The sequence below is a fragment of the Syngnathus floridae genome, chromosome 2, assembly GCF_059516105.1.
Source record: "Syngnathus floridae isolate MCC-2025c chromosome 2, RoL_Sflo_1.0, whole genome shotgun sequence".
Lineage (NCBI taxonomy): Eukaryota > Metazoa > Chordata > Actinopteri > Syngnathiformes > Syngnathidae > Syngnathus > Syngnathus floridae.
Window position 1 is genome coordinate 15846898 of NC_142414.1, and position 18161 is coordinate 15865058.

At 41.0% G+C, this 18161-nt stretch overlaps 1 protein-coding gene across 2 annotated transcripts in view; it reads right to left on the reverse strand.

The window, feature by feature from the left end:
* Window positions 1-16214: 16214 nt before the first annotated feature.
* Window positions 16215-18161, reverse strand: part of LOC148402164 (metabotropic glutamate receptor 4-like) — a 93097-nt gene continuing 91150 nt past the window's right edge. For both annotated transcript variants that reach the window (XM_088368772.1, XM_088368773.1), the window contains one exon: window positions 16215-17882. In XM_088368772.1, the coding sequence (XP_088224898.1) occupies window positions 17833-17882 (50 nt within the window). In that variant the 3' untranslated portion in view covers window positions 16215-17832. The remainder of the gene's footprint in view (window positions 17883-18161) is intronic.

The following is an 18161-nucleotide window of genomic DNA, read 5'->3' on the forward strand; positions in this document are numbered from 1 at the left end:
CTTATCCAATGTTGCCTATGACAATATCCTTTTGGGGGAAATATATTGCGATCTAAAAAAAGTATGTTCTGGACATTGCCCTTCACATCGGCAATTTGTCAGCCGTAATCTAGAATGTCCACATGTTAACAGCTGGTGGCCACAAAGGGATGGATGAGGCAATTTTTTTTATTCCGTTCAATTGTGGCTGTGATTTGAATGTGTGAAAACCATACTGAGGCAAGGCAAGACAAATAAAGTCAATACATGCTACTGAATTCCATCTTTTTCTCAATGCCAACATTGGATTACAGTGGATTGCAACATCCAGTTCAAACCTAGGTCAGGACCCACCAAACATACACAGAGTGGAAATTCAATTTAACGGACTCCAGATTGAACAGACCGAAAATGGGCACTCCAGTCCACTCAAAACAGCCCTTTGTACAATCGTTGTCACAGTCTGTTAGTTCCAGAATTGACCGCTGATATTTCCTGGCGCCATAAGGTACAATCAAAAGACTGTTGCATGTATTTACGGGATGTGCCGTTATTGTTACAGGCATAGAATCACTTTTCAAAGTCAAAGTCAAAGTCTCCTTTATTGTCAATTCCTCCGCATGTCAAGACACACAAAGAGATCGAAATTACGTTTCTCACTATCCCAGGGTGACAAGACAGAGTTCACAACGCACATACAAGTAAACAACACAGGAAAAATAAAACAAGAAGTCAACATCAATGAACAATAAGAGTGGTAGCACGCTAGCCGCTCCCGATGCACAGCAGAGTCCGGAAAGATGACAGTCAACCAGGCCACTGTGAACACGAGCACACAGCAGGGACGCACTGTCCGGTTCGTGGATCCGATCAGGCGAACGCAACCCATCTTGTCGTCCCGCGAACGAACATACGCCAGGAGAATGGAAGGTACGGCTGGGCGAGCTGGGTTGGCTGCAAGCCTGGCCCGACGCCTCCGCGCTGGCCCCTCGTCCGCTTCCTCGCACTTGAAGTACAAACTAGATCTATGCCTATGTGGCGGCCATATTGGCATGTGCAGTGTTTTCAGCCGAGGCAATGAAATGGAAATTAGCTTAGTGTCATGATAGGCACACAGCTCAGAGGCATATCTACCTTTTCATAACTTTCACAACACAAGAGCAATTAAAAAGAGAGATTAAAAATACATTACAGGTTTCATTAGTGCACACTTTATATTGCTCCGAGGACAAAATCTATGGATTGATCCTGACTATTGATCGAAATATTGATTATGCTATGTAGATACCCTGAGCCTCTTTATTAGGGAAATATCATGGTCAAAGGTCACAGGTGTCAAGCTCTAGTCCTCGGGGCCACATTCTAACATGTTTTCCAAGATTCCCTCGTTAAGTCCACCTGCGTGAAAAGTTTTTGGTCATTTTCACGTTCTGCAGGAGCTAAAACCTTTCACAAAGGTGTACTTAACGAGGGAATCACACGGACTCTCCATTAGGTACACACTTTATTAGGGAAATATCATGGTCAAAGGTCACAGGTGTCAAGCTCTAGTCCTCAGGGCCGCATTCCAACATGTTTTCCAAGATTCCCTCGTTAATGCAGGCCCCAAGGACTAGAGCTTGACACCTGACCTTTGACCACAATATTTCCCTAATAGAGGCCAGTTTTTCGGTACACTTGAAAATTGCTGATCCATAAACCCGTATATATTTCATGCAATGTGAGAGAGGGTTCCATAGCGTAGTGGTTAGTGCTCTGGGCTCTCACCCCAGCGAACCTGGTTCAAATCCCAGTGAAGCCTACGACATTTTATAATAGAAAAATTTGCAACACAGTTGCTTGTGTGCTGCCCCATATAACAATTATGATTTGCTTGTTAGCTGCTCCATAAAACCATATATATTCCATTAAATGTGAGTGAGGGTTCCATAGTGTAGTGGTTAGTGCTCCGGACTCTCTTCCCAGCGACCTGGGTTCAAATCCCAGTGAGACACAAAATCTTTTATCATAGAAACATTTGCAACACAGTTGCTCGTGTGCTCCCCCATATAACCGTTTTAACTATTTGCTTGTTAGCTTCTCGATAAAACCATATATATTCTGTGTAATGCAAGTGAGGGTTCCATAGTGTAGTGATTAGTGCTCTGGACTCTCACCCCAGTGACCTGGGTTCAAATCCCATTGGGACCTGAAATATTTTGTCATAGAAAATTTGCAACACAGTTGCTTGTCCGCTACCCCATATAACCATACACCTCTCTAAAGCTTATGGTTAGGGCTGGAGTTAGGGTTAGAGCTACATTTAGAGGTAGAGGTACATTTCAAGTGTACCTAATAACAGGCCACTTTATTATCTTGGAAAACATGTTTGCAGCTCCAAGGACTAGAGTTTGACACCTGTGACCTTTGACTATGATATTTCCCTAATAAAGTGGCCTGTTATTAGGTACACTTGAAAATGGCGGTGTACCTAATGGAGTGTCCATGTGATTCCCTCGTTAAGTGCACCTGCGTGAAAAGTTTTAGCTCCTTCCGAACGTGAAAGTGACCAAAAACTTTTCACGCACCTGCGCTTAACGAGGGTCACTTGGAAAACATATTGGAACGCGGCCTCGAGGACTAGAGCTTGACACCTGTGACCTTTGACCATGATATTTCCCTAATAAAGTGGTCTGCTATTAGGTACACTTGAAAATGGCGGTGTACCTAATGGAGTGTCCGTTTGATTCCCTCGTTAAGTGCAGGTGCGTGAAAACTTTTAGCTCCTTTTGACCGTGAAAGAAGCTAAAAGTTTTCACGCACCTGCGCTTAACGAGGGACTCTTGGAAAACATATTGGAACGCGGCCTCGAGGACTAGAGCTTGACACCTGTGACCTTTGACCATGATATTTCCCTAATAAAGTGGCCTGTTATTAGGTACACTTGAAAATGGCGGTGTACCTAATGGAGTGTACGTTTGATTCCCTCGTTAAGTGCAGGTGCGTGAAAACTTTTAGCTCCTTTTGACCGTGAAAGAAGCTAAAAGTTTTCACGCATCTGCGCTTAACGAGGGACTCTTGGAAAACATGTTGGAATCTAATCTAAAGATTCAGTTCACTTAACTGGAATGCACATCACTAGTACAAAACGGTGCAGAAGACAGCAGTCTGCCAGGCCGAAACAGCCGACTGGTTAATGTCATGGCCTCTTGCTCGGTGTTAACATGGTTCGATCCCAGATGTGAAAATATTCCTTAATATGCTTTTATTGTGCAATTAACCCTTTATTTATTTATTTATTTATTTATTTATTCATTCTTCTTCTTTTTTTTAACCTCATGTAGTGTACCGATTGAAGTGTCCATGAGGTGTACCGTCACATATTGTCATATAAAGCAGTTAACCAAATGTCTGATTTTTATGTTTTAATTGGCGAATACAAAAACAAGGAATAAAACACCAGACAAGTTTTAACATAAATGTTTATTTGAAAATAATAATAATAATAATAATATTAATAGTAAATTTCAAACCAGCAATTCAATGTGAACAGTAGATATATTGGATAAAATATTTAGGCGTATATATGCATGCACGTCATTCAAAAACTACTACAAGTGTTATAAAATCAAGATTACCCAAAGAGAAGAATAATCTCCCCGTTGTTGCATAACGGCACATCCCTTCATGCAATAAAGTTAGCCGTTGGCTTGGAGAAAACGCGTATAAAAGAAGTGGTGTTTCATTGAGTGGTTCTTTCTTTCCTTTGCAAATCGTAAATCTACATTCTGGCTAACATAGTTCACGCCAGGGGGAGACGCAACACGTTCACTGACTGATCCGTTGATGCACGGGAATGAAGGTAGTTGACCCATTGACTCGTTCGCGAACGGGAAAGCCAGGATTCGTTCCCTCACTGATCCGTTCTCGCGATGAACTGGAAATGCAAATCACTCACTCACTGATTCGTTCACTCACAGATTCGTTCGTTGGTCAACGGGAAATGCAATTCACGACTCGTTCGTGAACAGGAAGTTACGTCGTTTTCTTCTTCGTTTTGTTTTACGGCGAGGTGGCACCAGCTTCAATGGGCATTACCGACACTTAGTGGTTGAAGTCATATGAACTGAAAGATGAACGAATCACTTTAGGAAGTGATTCGGTCACTCTCGTTCACTGAAAAGATTAGTTCTTTTGAATCCATCGTTCACTCACGAGCCAACACTAACGTGCAATGTTTTAAAATCGTTCAACTAAAATTGACATCTCTCTCAGATTTTAATGCTAAATATAAAATAAAACAGTTTTATTTCACAAAGCTTGTGATGTCGTAAAAGCATTAATATTTTACATCATTTATGTCGCAGTTAATCACTGACTGGATGAGATGAACATTTTTATTGTAAATCATCATTTCAAATAGAAGAATTCTATTTTGTGGTTTGCATTTGGTTTAGTCAGATAAAATGATGAAAGTCTGCCCGATTGTTGACAGTGTTATGAGTTTTCGCAAAAACACGTAATTTATCGTGTTTTCATAAGTTGTTTAGATATCACTTTCAATTGCATATATGGAAAATTGACTTTAATGTCTTGGACACTAATATATTGAGTGCCTGGTCACTAATGAAGAGTGAAATTAAACAATCAAGTCACTCTTTTGTGTCAGAGAGTTGTTCTGAATCCATAACAAAAGTGTGGAAATAAGATAGAACTTCATAAAGGAAAATAAACAGTTAAAGGCCAAATGTAAAATGTACTATATAACATACTTTTCTGGTTGGGCTATGCACATTGTCCCCATTGTACACTTGATTGTGCTTTATTTTCTTGGACAAAAAAAATAACACATAGGAAGCATCATAATAATATTTCTTCCTCTCTCCCATTAGTAAATCCTGTGGAGAGGGTTACGATTTTCAAAAACCTCTGATAAAGACACCCAAAATAGCTTACACATACTGTAGATGGGAACTGGGAATTCAAATTACATAACAAGGAACAAATGATGCCAATCAAGAGAAAATCACTTTTTGATAAGACGACAAATATGTTCCAAAAAGTCAGCCAGGAGCAAAGTACAGATTTTGGCCTTCAACCCCCTTGACCTTTTGTATTTACTGTACCTTTAATGGCATTTTGTAATTCTGCACAGCGCTGACATTTTCATCTCACAGCTTTTCATCAACTACTAACGATCAATAACTGATTTCAGTGCTCCGGTGGCGTCTTACCATGCCATTATTTGACGGTGATACATCATAAAAATGTCACTATGCAAAATGCAGTATGCGGAATTAAACAAAGTGCAGAATATACACTGACAAATCCATTTTGATCAAATACACAGATAATGAGTTGCCGCTTATATGAGCGATAAAAAAATGGATAGCCTTTTAATGCTAACTAAAGGAAAATGTGTTTTTGGGAGTTTGCAAACATATTTTTTAAGGTTGTGTTAAACTTATAATCATATTAATATCTAGTATTGAAGTGCTCGTGTGGATTGGTGGGGGCCGAGGAATGTGCAGGCAAACTGCATGAACTTGTTTTCTTGGAAGTGTTGTGTATAGGCCCAGACAGGGAGTACCGGACGAGATAATCTCAAGGTCGGTGAGAAAGGAGAACAACAGCACATCTATGGGACTGGGCATCGAGGGGAAAACCCAACCGCCTGACCTCAGCGACACCTGGACGGGGAGGAGATGGCCATCCACCAATCATCTCACAATATTTTGCATGCTTTAATATTCATATTGTGTTTCTTTAAAACTGGGCAACCCGGAAGAATGTGTCGTCTTTTGGTGGTCACAAAAACGCACGAGTTTTAGTGTGAGGGACCCGGGACCCAGGCCTGTATTAGTGCGCTTTGTCAGGAATAAATAATTGGTAAATTTGGTCTAATTGATCTACTGGTCTTCTCTTTGACAGAACGAACTCGCAAAATTGTTAGGTGCGCCAGTGTGTGGATTAGGACATAGCAATTTATGTGTTAAGTGTTGATCGCAATTTGGAGTCAGATCAATAACTAGAATCCGTAACCTAACAATTTCTTGGTGACCGCGGACGTGATGTCAAGAGAAGGGTAATTGACAACTCGTGGTCTTTAGCCAAGACACCGGACAGTGTCAGGGACACTGTCTCCCGGTCGGCGAACCGTTTGGAATAAGCGCACAACGTTGAGCTGGTACGACGTCTCCTCATCACCGATAAGGTAAGCAGAATACCTGTTACTATAAGTCAAAATGCTGCAAATTGAAAGAGGAAATTTAAGAGGAGACTGTCGTTCAGATCAAATAAGGTGTGCATGATGTTAAGATACATACGGTGAATAAGTTTGGAACTTACGTGTGTAACGTGTACGGTAAAGTCAGGGACTTACGCGTACTAAGGATAGGTCAGGGACCTAGTGCTTCGTCGTGGCGGACAAGGGTGCGGTGACGATCGTATTCAAATAGCTGGGGTTAATAAAGAGATCCCCGAGGGGAAGTGAGGCCTCCTCAAAAAATATCCGGTGGTAACAGTTCCTCCTGTGAGAGATCAGACCGCTAAAATATCCAAAATGAACCAAATTGGGGGGAGAGTGTGTGTGCGCGCAGAGGATCCTCATGAGTGGGTGTGTATATCAGTGTGTGTGAGTGAGATGTGTGTTCTATGGAAGAAATCAGTAATGGAGAATGTTTAGGAGGCTTTTGAGCGATAATAGGGAAATTGAGAAGTGTACAATGGTGTGTTTAAGTTGGTTAGAGAAACTAAGATGAGCAAGGTGTGGCAGTAGAGAAAATAGGGCGTGTGTGCAATAGAGAAAATAAGACGTGTGTGGCAGAAAGTTACTAGAACGGTGGCTTGATAGGATGAGAATAAGAGACAACAAATGTTGTGTAGAAGACATTGAAAGATGTCGAATGTGAACATGATGAAGGGCGCAACAGCAAAGTTGGCCTGCCCTTTGAGAAGTTGAGACTGATGAGCGTGCCTGCACTCGCGCGTAGTCGCGGGTCTGGGCTGTGCGCGTGGGCCTGTGCTATGCTCGTGCGGGCGGTGGGCCGGCATCATGATTGTTGCAGGAAATGGCCAGCCTGTAACCAGTCAACATTGATGCCGCGACCCCCTCCTCGCACGGGGGGTGCTATGGCCCGGGCGGGGCAGGGACAGTGTGAGTTTCTCAGTGAATGTTTGAAGCAGTGAGATTGAAGGAATGTATATGCTGATGTGGAAGCGCAAATTGTGAATGGTATTGACCGATAGAAAGTGGCAAAGAAGCTACATGAGAGATGGATTGTGCGTGTGTGCGTGCGTGCGTGCGTGCGTGCGTGTGGATGCGTGTGTGTGTGTGTACGTGCGATTGTGTGCGCGCTCGGTGTGTGCGTTTATGTGCACACCCTGTGTGGGTGCAGGCGTGTGAGGAGGAAGACTGCATGGATCAGAGAATGTTCAAGAAAGGGGGGGGCTAACTCGTAAATAATGAGGAGCTATTGGGAGTAACCTGTTTGTCCTTTCTTTAAGGTTAGGTTAAGTTAGCAACATGAGCGATTTAGAGGTTCAAAAGAAAGACAATTAAAAGAAAATAACATTTTTGATCTGGACAATTGCAGGCTAACAGGAGCATAGATTGTTTTTGTTTGTTTTTAAAGATATATTTAACAGTTTATCTCGGTGCAGTAAGGATATAGCAATTTTGAAAGACTTAAAATTAAAAGCAAAATTACATTTTAATTCTGACACATGCCAGCTAACATGAGGATGGCAAATAAATGAATAAATACTCGCTCAAATGCGGCATGTGTTTTAAATTGGGCGATAAGACATTCACTTTCAAGCACTATCATTTAGCGCTGCTGACAACAATAATTTATGAGATGGTAAACCAAGGAGGAGTGTCATAGTTGGAACACAGGCGCTGTATGACCTATAGATTGAACAATAACACTCACCGCATATACAACCATGTTGGTAGATTGTTAAATTACATTACAGTTTATTATAAAGGATTTCGGAACTTTATTTGATGATAAACACTGGAACGAGGATTTTAGCCGTGTTAATGGGTAGGGTGGATGGATTACTCAAAAAAAACAAAAACATTTGATAAGGGCGGCTTGATAGTAAGATGATGAGTGTGCGCAACTGATAGGATACAAAATGTTAATAGGAAGATTTGGGGTGTAAGGAACAAATACTACACATGAAGACTGATAACACGAAGATAGTTTTGTGAAATTTGTGTCCAGTGTGTTCTGCCCTAGCGCATGGCACAAGTCCTGAACTGAGTCCTTGTACTCTACTGGCTGCCTCAAAATCAACAGAGGACTGTCCCTGGTCATGAGACACCTTTGACCTTTGGGAGAACAACAGGAACTATTATCATGCTTGAAGGGGGCAAGCACGGCTCTTCACAGGACAAGAACCATACAGTTGGTGGAATACACACAGTCGCAGATCAAAAAAATAGACTGAAAGAACAAAGACAAGATGGATGCATTTGAGAATGGCGGACGGTCCAGCCCTGAATCATCATCATGAGAATCTAAGAGGAGAGGCTGCTAAAGACTTGCACGAGTCACATGAAGTCAAACTGGACACATTGCTAAAGACTGCTGAAGCATTACAAAGTTGGTGGAGTATGGGACAAAAGGGATGGAAGTGTGTTTGGGTGCTGGGGCAGACATAACTGAGGAGTTTTGATAAAAGAGGGAATAATAAGGCTGCTTATTGACACTGAAACGGGGATAAAAAACAAAATACATAGATATGGTCAGTGAAGATGCACTGACAAATTATACGACAGCGTGATCAGAAACTTTGCAAAGTGGACATTGATCAATAGAAATTAAATAATTTGAATCATACATTTCTATATGTAACTTAGCATTTCGAATACATAATTAATCTAACTGAAATAATGAAATTTTATAATTGGACCAGTGAAAATTTGGATTCGGGCAACAGAAGGCTGAATTGCTAAACTTAATTGACCTTTATCAAAGCAACAGAATTTAATTACACATCAACTGCGACTGATTTATAGGATGCATATTTCAGCTTGAAGGGGTGAGGGGCCATAAGAAAGTTGGAATTCTGGATAGTCAGCAAAATAGTAATAAAGGGCACTACTTAATTAAAAAAAAAGAATACAGTAGGGCTTTAAATAACGAATACATTGACATGACCCTTGCGACAATTGATTTAAATGGCAATTTATGATAGGCATTTGGGGTTAGGATTAACAATCCATCCATCCATCCATTACTGGTGCGGCTTGTCCTTACGAGGGCCACGGATGATTAACAATAATAACTAGAATTATTAATTTCCGTAGAAATTGCGTGTGAAGGCGAAGAGGCTGAATAAAAATTCGGGGAAAGCCACAAGATTATGTTTAAATTTGGAACGTGTTGAATTGGTCAGAAAATTGATAAAAATATAGAAAGAATTTTGTAAAATTGGGCGTGAATTTTAAAGTGGAAAATTTGAGAGGGGGGAGTGAGACTCGCCAAGAGGGGCAATAAAGTGAAGCAGACTGAGAAACATATTTGAGCTAGACAACAGGAAAAAGGGGGAGAGCCAAATGATGACGTAAAAATCCAGAGGGAATAGTCGGACCCATCTTTATTGAATTTAATTAGGATAAGTAATAGAGACCGAGTTTGTAGGAGCAATCTGAGGTTATGGAGGCTCCCCTGACACGCGGGTCCCACAGTCGGCCCCCCCAGATAGACATATATGACAATTTGCGATGAATCTGATGGGCGAGTTTATGGAAAATTGAATTGGAGATTTTACAATAGGTCATGTTGACAACTATGTCCAAATGTGAAGAGTTACTATTAGGAGTCAATGTTTGCCTGCACACTAACATACTAACTTTGAGTGTGTGTGCGCAGTATGATTGGCCAGAGAGGTCTGAAGTTGGGGTGATGTGTTTGCAATTGAGGATAAAATTCCTCTCACCTGAAGGGGTGGTACAGACTGGAGGGTCTGGAACTGGTAAGTGATGAGTTCTGACCGGAACCATGGCTCAATGATCAATCAGGGGCACCATCGACAACAAAACGGTGTGATGGAGAAGGCCCATTTCAGTGATATGGTCAGACAAGACAGAACTAGTATCGAACAGCAAGACTTTGGACGATTTGACGTGTGACGACTTTGAGCTCACCCGACGGGGTGATGGACTAGGTGGACAGTGACCAATTGTTTGACGCTTGAACGTGTTTGCGACAATAGCACGCTCTGCTTTGTTTTTCTGTGTGACTTGATTTTTTTTGCAGCACCAGCCACCAGCCAAGGAGCGGATTGCGCGTTGCTTGCGTAACTTGTTTTCATTCTTGCAGGTTGTCGATTGCGTTCGTGGAAAGTTTGTGTTGGATTTACAAGAATATGTTAACCCTTGCCCTTTTGGTTTTTATGATGAACTTGTTGATGACGTGGTTTTCAGGACATGATCCGCGGGCGCCAGGATTCATTTTATGACTGTTTTTGTTTTGATACTTGATGTCTGTTTTTGTTTTTGTGTGTACAAATGTCCGCTGTCAGCAGGGCTATAAGCTCACTGACAGGAGTGCGATGATTTTTGTTTGTGTTGCCGAGTGTGTGGTGGACAGTCAAGTTTCAAGGACTTGGGGTGATGGTCCCGGGGCCCAGATGGGAGCTAGAGGTTCCGCGGGCCTGGCTACAATGAGAGTGGTGATGAGAGGGGACGCTTTGCAGGTTCCTTTTGATACGTAATGACACATTGGGTGAATGTGTCAAAGGGGGAGTGGTAAAATAGAAATGGGTGAGTAGGTTTCAATTTGTAATTGTGATATACAAAGTTTTTTTCCAAATTCACTTGTTTTCAAGCTTTAACAGGACATGCCAGAATTCACCCAGCAGTGATGGAAGGAGCAGAGGAAAACCAGTGACATCTGGTTGTGGTGTGGTGATGACAAATTATAGGATCGCTTGCCAAAGAACGCATCAGGTATCTGTGCCCTCGTGTCTTTGATAATGCCTGTGGTGGTTGTCCCCATTGAAATACAGAATCTCAATTGGGACCTGGAGTCCCCACTGGCGGGGCTCCTGAAGCGAGCCAAAAGAGACGTTTTGCCCCGTGGTTGAGCGACGACGATCCAACATATATTGACACTATAGGAGTGTCCAGGGGTGTGCCAGATAAGTATAAACTCGTTAATCAAGTGTCCTCGGGATTCGAAAGTATCTTCCTATGGATCACCCCCAATAAAAATGTAGACCGTACTAATGACTTTCATTACAATGTCCAACGACTGGGTAATTATACAGCTGAATCATTTGCCGCAGTTCATGAACAATTGGCTGCAACGTCGTTAATGGCGTTCCAAAACAGAATTGCGTTGGACATGCTATTGGCTAAGGAACATGGTGTATGTGGAATGTTTGGTGATGCATGTTGTACTTTCATCCCAAACAACACGGCACGAGGAGGCCGACTAATCCAGGCGTTGGAAGGACTAAGGACACTGAACAAAAAGATGAAAGATCATTCAGGCCTACACACCGATATTTGGTCTGATTGGATGAAAACGTTCGGAAGCTGGAAAGGCCTCATCATGTCTGTGCTTGTTGCTGTGGCTATTTTTACTACAGTTATGATTTTATGCGATTGTTGTTGTATTCCATGTATTAGGTCACTCACTGTCCGGTTGATCGAGAAAACCGTTGGCCCGTTGCCACCGATGGGCCAATATGCCCTGGTGACTCAACATGAGCAGCGGGGGGAAGGAAGGATCGACAGCGCGCTGGTAGCTGTTTGCTAGGGTAACAGGTGATGACCTCATAAATGAGGTCATGAGAGGGAATAAAGGAAAATGTGTTTTTGGGAGTTTGCAAACATATTTTTTAAGGTTGTGTTAAACTTATAATCATATTAATATCTAGTATTGAAGTGCTCGTGTGGATTGGTGGGGGCCGAGGAATGTGCAGGCAAACTGCATGAACTTGTTTTCTTGGAAGTGTTGTGTATAGGCCCAGACAGGGAGTACCGGACGAGATAATCTCAAGGTCGGTGAGAAAGGAGAACAACAGCACATCTATGGGACTGGGCATCGAGGGGAAAACCCAACCGCCTGACCTCAGCGACACCTGGACGGGGAGGAGATGGCCATCCACCAATCATCTCACAATATTTTGCATGCTTTAATATTCATATTGTGTTTCTTTAAAACTGGGCAACCCGGAAGAATGTGTCGTCTTTTGGTGGTCACAAAAACGCACGAGTTTTAGTGTGAGGGACCCGGGACCCAGGCCTGTATTAGTGCGCTTTGTCAGGAATAAATAATTGGTAAATTTGGTCTAATTGATCTACTGGTCTTCTCTTTGACAGAACGAACTCGCAAAATTGTTAGGTGCGCCAGTGTGTGGATTAGGACATAGCAATTTATGTGTTAAGTGTTGATCGCAATTTGGAGTCAGATCAATAACTAGAATCCGTAACCTAACATAACGCAAATAAAATATACATGACTTGGTATGCAGCAAACCTATTTGAGATCTGACAAAAGCAACATTTCACAGAACCAATGTCTGCATGAATGGATTTCGATTCCAGCTGGAGGAAACGGATGACAGATGAAGGATGTCTCAAGTAGAATGGGGAAGTTAGTATGTATGTGTGCATCTGTGTCTGAGTTTCTGAATTTTACTTTGAAACACACCCATTTTCCCTTTTGTCTCCATTATTAATTATATAATTCAATATTATTATGTAATATAATCATATAATTATATAGTACAATATAAGGTATAATTTAAAAATATATATTTTAGAAACCTATTTTTACTTCTTTACTATTATAATTCTTTAAATGTTAGTAAAGTTTTGGTTCCTTTAGTAATTTGGCTAAGCTTTTGTTGTCTCTGCTTTGCTTCCGATTATTATGTTTTTAAATGCTTATAAATATTGCGTCTTTGCTTGTGAAACACATTAAGTTGCTTTGTGTATGAAATGTGCTGTACAAATACAACTGCCTTGCCTTCACTGACAACTCCAACATGACGGGCGGGAACGCAACCATCATTCAATGATCCGAATGCTCGGAGGTGGCTCATTAATATAGATGGGGTTTTTATAGGAATGGCTGTTGGGCTAAATTATTCAGGGGAGGGGGGGCAGGAGACCTATGGACTGCACAACAAACGTAACATGTAAATAGTGACTGAAGGGCAGCAGGTTGAAGCTGGGTAGCGAACATGTGACGAGTAATGGCACAACATCATGACTGTCCTAAATCAGGAGCCGTACCAAGGTAGCAACAGCCGCATGCACGTGCAAATACAACAGAGTGACCAAGAAACAAAAAAACATGTGATACATACCGGTACTTAAATATACAAAACAGCTGTGCATATCCAGTCGTAATCACGGCCCAAAGAAGGCAGGAAAGCGAGACTGCGTACGCCGCCATTCGTATTTAAAAATAGCCGCTTTAAATTTTGGGCCTTCCTGTCTGGCCATTTTTGATTGACAGTCCATCACTGATGACAATACTGCTGTCAACATGAGCACTTGACCCCATGGATCAGAGCTGTTTATATTGCTGCGTCTGTTTTCGGTTTGTCATTACAGATGCAATTACAAATCATCGTTGAAGGGGTCAAAGCTTCTGTTTTGTCAATTAGGATGTTGGATTTATAAAAACACAGACAGGGGAGAATGGAGACAAATCATCAATTGTTCACAAGCATTGATTTTTGACAGTTAATTGCCAAAATAAACCTTCTGCATTTATCAGGGCATGTTTGTCATGTGCAATACTGCTGTGCTCCAATATGATCAAATTTTTATCTTTGGTGGTCTGGCAATGTCGATTTGAGCAGTAATGCAAACCTACTGTGTCTTCTTTGCACACTAAAATTATACTATCCGCATTTCAAAAGCAAACGCCCAGACAAATATATATTCTGTGCGGTGGTTCTGTCGTTTTTAAGTGATCAAACATTCATAATCCAGTACATCCTATCAACTGGTTCCATTGTGCTGTCAAGAATTCTGTTACAATTATTTAATGTCCAGAAAAGGGCTGCTGTTATGCATAATGGGTTTTATGCCTGAGTAATTTAAAAGTTTGTCAGACAGTTTATGAGCCAAGTTGTGTTTCAGTAATCCGACTTGTGTATGCACGGTGATGCGTTTGATTGTTTGATGGAGCGTGCTCATAAAGCCCTCCACTTGTTGCCAAGTACGGCAGTAAAGTCGTCTCCAAAAGTAATGCTGAAATAGTGAGTGTCACCCTGTGAGACACAAGACCTTTTAGCCTTTATAAAGAAGTTTAGACAGATGCTTCAGTTCAAATAAACTGACACACGGGGGAGGGGGGGGGGGGGGGGTTATCCCTGCAAGAACCACTTGAGTAACCTTTCACATCAGCCATCAGTCTCCGTGTGAGAGGATCGCATAACAGGTTCAACGTCACGGACGGCCATATGTAAGGGATGTGACTCATCAGTTATCAATGCCTGTCACATATACCTGTCCACTTGCCTTTTGTAATTTACCCAACTGCACTAAAAGCCCACACTGCAGTCTTGAAAGACCATTCTGTTACTAAATTAGATATTCTGTCAATGACACACTTGGCATAGACATGAAGACACTTCAGTCTTGAACTACGTGATACACAGGTAACCCTCCGATGTCTTCTCTTTAAATGGAAACACACAAGATTTTATGTTCTTCCATTCGGAGTTCAGAAAAGTTGAGACTAACGTTGAAGGAATGACAAAAAGAAGATGACCCAAAAGTGTTTGACCACTGCAGGGCAGCCATAGTGTGCTTGTGACCTCATTCGTTCCGCACACCATATTTTATGAGGCGGCGCAGTGGAGCAAAGGTGAAGTCAGCCCGCCCAGCATCCTGCTGGTGTCCTCACAGAGAAACTAAAACCTCACGCTACATTGAATGCTTTCCTCATGAGGAAAAAAAACAACAAACACGCTTGGTTTAAGATGGAGTGTGAAATTATTAAAGTGATATTTCAAATGGAGAGAACCTTGGATTTTCTTGTATTCCCTAAATGTTCTTTTGAACAGTATTTAATTATTTGCACAACAGGGATTTGGATGTTATAATTATACACTTAATGGAGGCAATATTGAGTATTCCTAGTGAAAACCACAGGATCTTTGAAAAGGCCTGATAATTGTTTAAGCCACCATACAAGCTTACACGCCAAATTGGTGAAAAAAAAAAAAAAAAAAAAAAAAAAAAAAGGCAACCTTAGCGGAATCCAACCAGAAAACACCAAAAATGAATCATACTTTGTGGTAAGCCAGATAATTGACGTTCAGGTATTTTGTGGGGCATTTTTTTCCCAGATTCCTATGATTTTTTAAAAATTCTTTGGGGGGGATTTATAAAAAAATCCATCTCTATTTGGTATATGTACCCTGTGACTATCTGGTGACCAGTTCAAGGTGTGAGTCAGTAGAAGTCAGGTTGGACAGGCTCATAAGTGATGTTGAATATTGCTGCATATTTAAACTCACTTTACAGGGTCTGTTTGATTAGAAGTCAATACAAAGCATGTATGTTTTCTATGAACTTTTTTCATCCTTCATTATACCCAAGCTCAATATTTGTCTCCGTGTACTGCCCGAGGGAGACCTTCTGTGGCTTTAAAACGCTGCTTAGTATTAATGGAGGCAGCTTGTAATTGCTTTAATTTATCACATCTGATGACAAATGATTGCATAATTATTTCTAATAGATGCATCACTATGGAAAGCGGTTACGAGAGGGCACGGGGAAGAGGAGGTTTTCGTATGATGGCTGTCATTATTTTGGCACTCAAAGTGACCCATGACGAGTTAATCAGTTGCTGGTGATGGCATTTTTTTTTCTGGAGAGCTGCTTTACCAAACGCTACAGGGAACGATGGCACTGTGCATGTTTGTATTTTAATTTGACTTTCCATATGTTCATTATGTCACATGCTGTTGTGAAACTGAACACTTCCCAATGGGAAGTCCCCCCTGGATAAAAAGAGACTACAGTAAATGTATAGTGCTACGTACGTCCAATGATGTCTTGAATTGAATTCGCCATCTATGCATACCTAGCATGTATGAAATTGTATTATCTATTGAACTCTTTTTTTTTTTCCAATTTCAGTTGTCCATATTTTTGCTTGCAGCTACCAAACCGCAGTTTTGTATTCTAGTCAATATCATAGCTGCAAAACAACAACAACAACAAAACTATTCATAAAATAGTGAAGATAAAGTAAAACACATTATTACAAAAAGTGTGCTTTTATTAGAAACATCTCGTATAAAAATGAACATGCTCTACACATCTGTATTTTTTTCTATAGATAATTCATAAATATCCAGGCACTGTATTTATTTTTGTTTCCCTTTTTTTTAAATAATTTCCATACATAAAGCAAACATGATGAAACCATTTGTAAACATACATTTACTTGCCACTTACAGTAGTTTCACTCAGCACTTAACATTTTTTTAATTTTGTTCCACATACAATGTTTTAGAAAAATAAAAGCAATATTGTGACAAAAAAAGCCGTTAAGTGTATTCATTATCACAAACACTTTTCCCACAAACAATACTTTATCCAAATAATGGAAAAAAATGCCAAAGCAGCAATATCTTAAAACCTTTGTTCTAGCTGAGAGCTGCAAGAATTTTTAATAAAACCCAATCCGTTGGTGTGTTATAATTCTCTTCAACAATTACTTTCCGGGACATCAGACCTGAATATCAAGTTGTTCACATGACTTACATTTTTCGACATGCAACATACGTATTCTGCATGGCTGAGGATAAGTATTGTGACAAATTCAAGAGTTGCTCTTTTCACGAGGAATACGGAAGGAGAATTAGAGAGACAGACGACAGAAGTGGAGTTTACACATTTCGATTTTGTACACTGAGTTCTTTCGTAGTGTTTGAACAGAATGCACTCAGACGTTACGCAAAGCATACGACACCATGAGCGGTCCATGAAAGATGAAAGGTCAGTGCACAAAATGAAGGGAATGGATGCTAGAATACATGATGAGCCTTAATTTTGTAACCATCAATAACAGCTTCCAAAATCCTGTGGAAGGGGGGGGGGGGAGGGATCCCAAATATATTCCATAAAAACAAAAGATTAATTAAATAAGGGCCATTTAATTTGACATTTTTAAAGTAGACTCCATATCTTCATTGAGCTAAACAAATCAACTTCTGTGTTGTTGGGCTCCTTTTTCAGAGGTTGGCTAATGGTCGCTACTGTTAATGACAATCATGACACATCGCATTCCATTGACAACACAGCACAGTACACGTGATGCGCCCACAAGCATGCTCTGGGACTGTACATTAGGTTTGCCCCTAAAATTGATGGCGATGTTGAACACAGAATTATGAAACACTGATAGAAAACACAAATAAATCGGAATGACCGAGCGATTTCTTTTTGACTGTCACCAGATATGGTTAGTTCACAAACTCTTGTAAGGCAGTGTACAGTTTGACGAGTAGCAACTCCATCAAGATTTAGTTCATCCCCCACCACCTAGGTTTTTATTGTTTGAGTGAGTCGAATGGCTCAGCCGAGGAGATGCCTGAAATGTGTGCTATTGACTTTTGAAAGCAAATAAAGTGTTGGTTTGAGGTGGCGCATTCATCCTGTGCCTGGAAACATCACAACCCAACATTATGTGTCTCAGGGAAGGGGGAAATGAACGGTTCCCGACTTCTCATCCCTCATCTCTTGCTTGCATTCGACTCATGTCTGATAGAAGTGGTGTTTATTATCTAAAAAAATATGACATCCTTTCAATCCCAGCTTTCGTCTGTGCGGCAGCAGATCTTCTAGTATCTCTCCTTGGGCTCACACTCGGCTGCCTCTTAGATGGCATGGTTACTGTAGCTTATATATGTCTGCTTGGAGGCCAACACTGCAGGGGAGGGGGGTGCAACAACAAGAATAAACATGGTTAAAAATGCTCACTGATTGATGTGGAAATTGGCATTAAACGGAAATCTTGGGAACACATGTCCTGATTGATGAGTTCTATTTATGACTTAATAAAATTAGGGCAAAAAAACAGTTCCCCCGCCCCCCCCCTTTCCATCAACCATTTTGCTGGATTTCAAAAATGTTGCTGTGCTACAGTAAAAATAAGGATTTCAAAAGCGGTTGCTTGGATTTAATTATCCTCTTATTATGGATAACT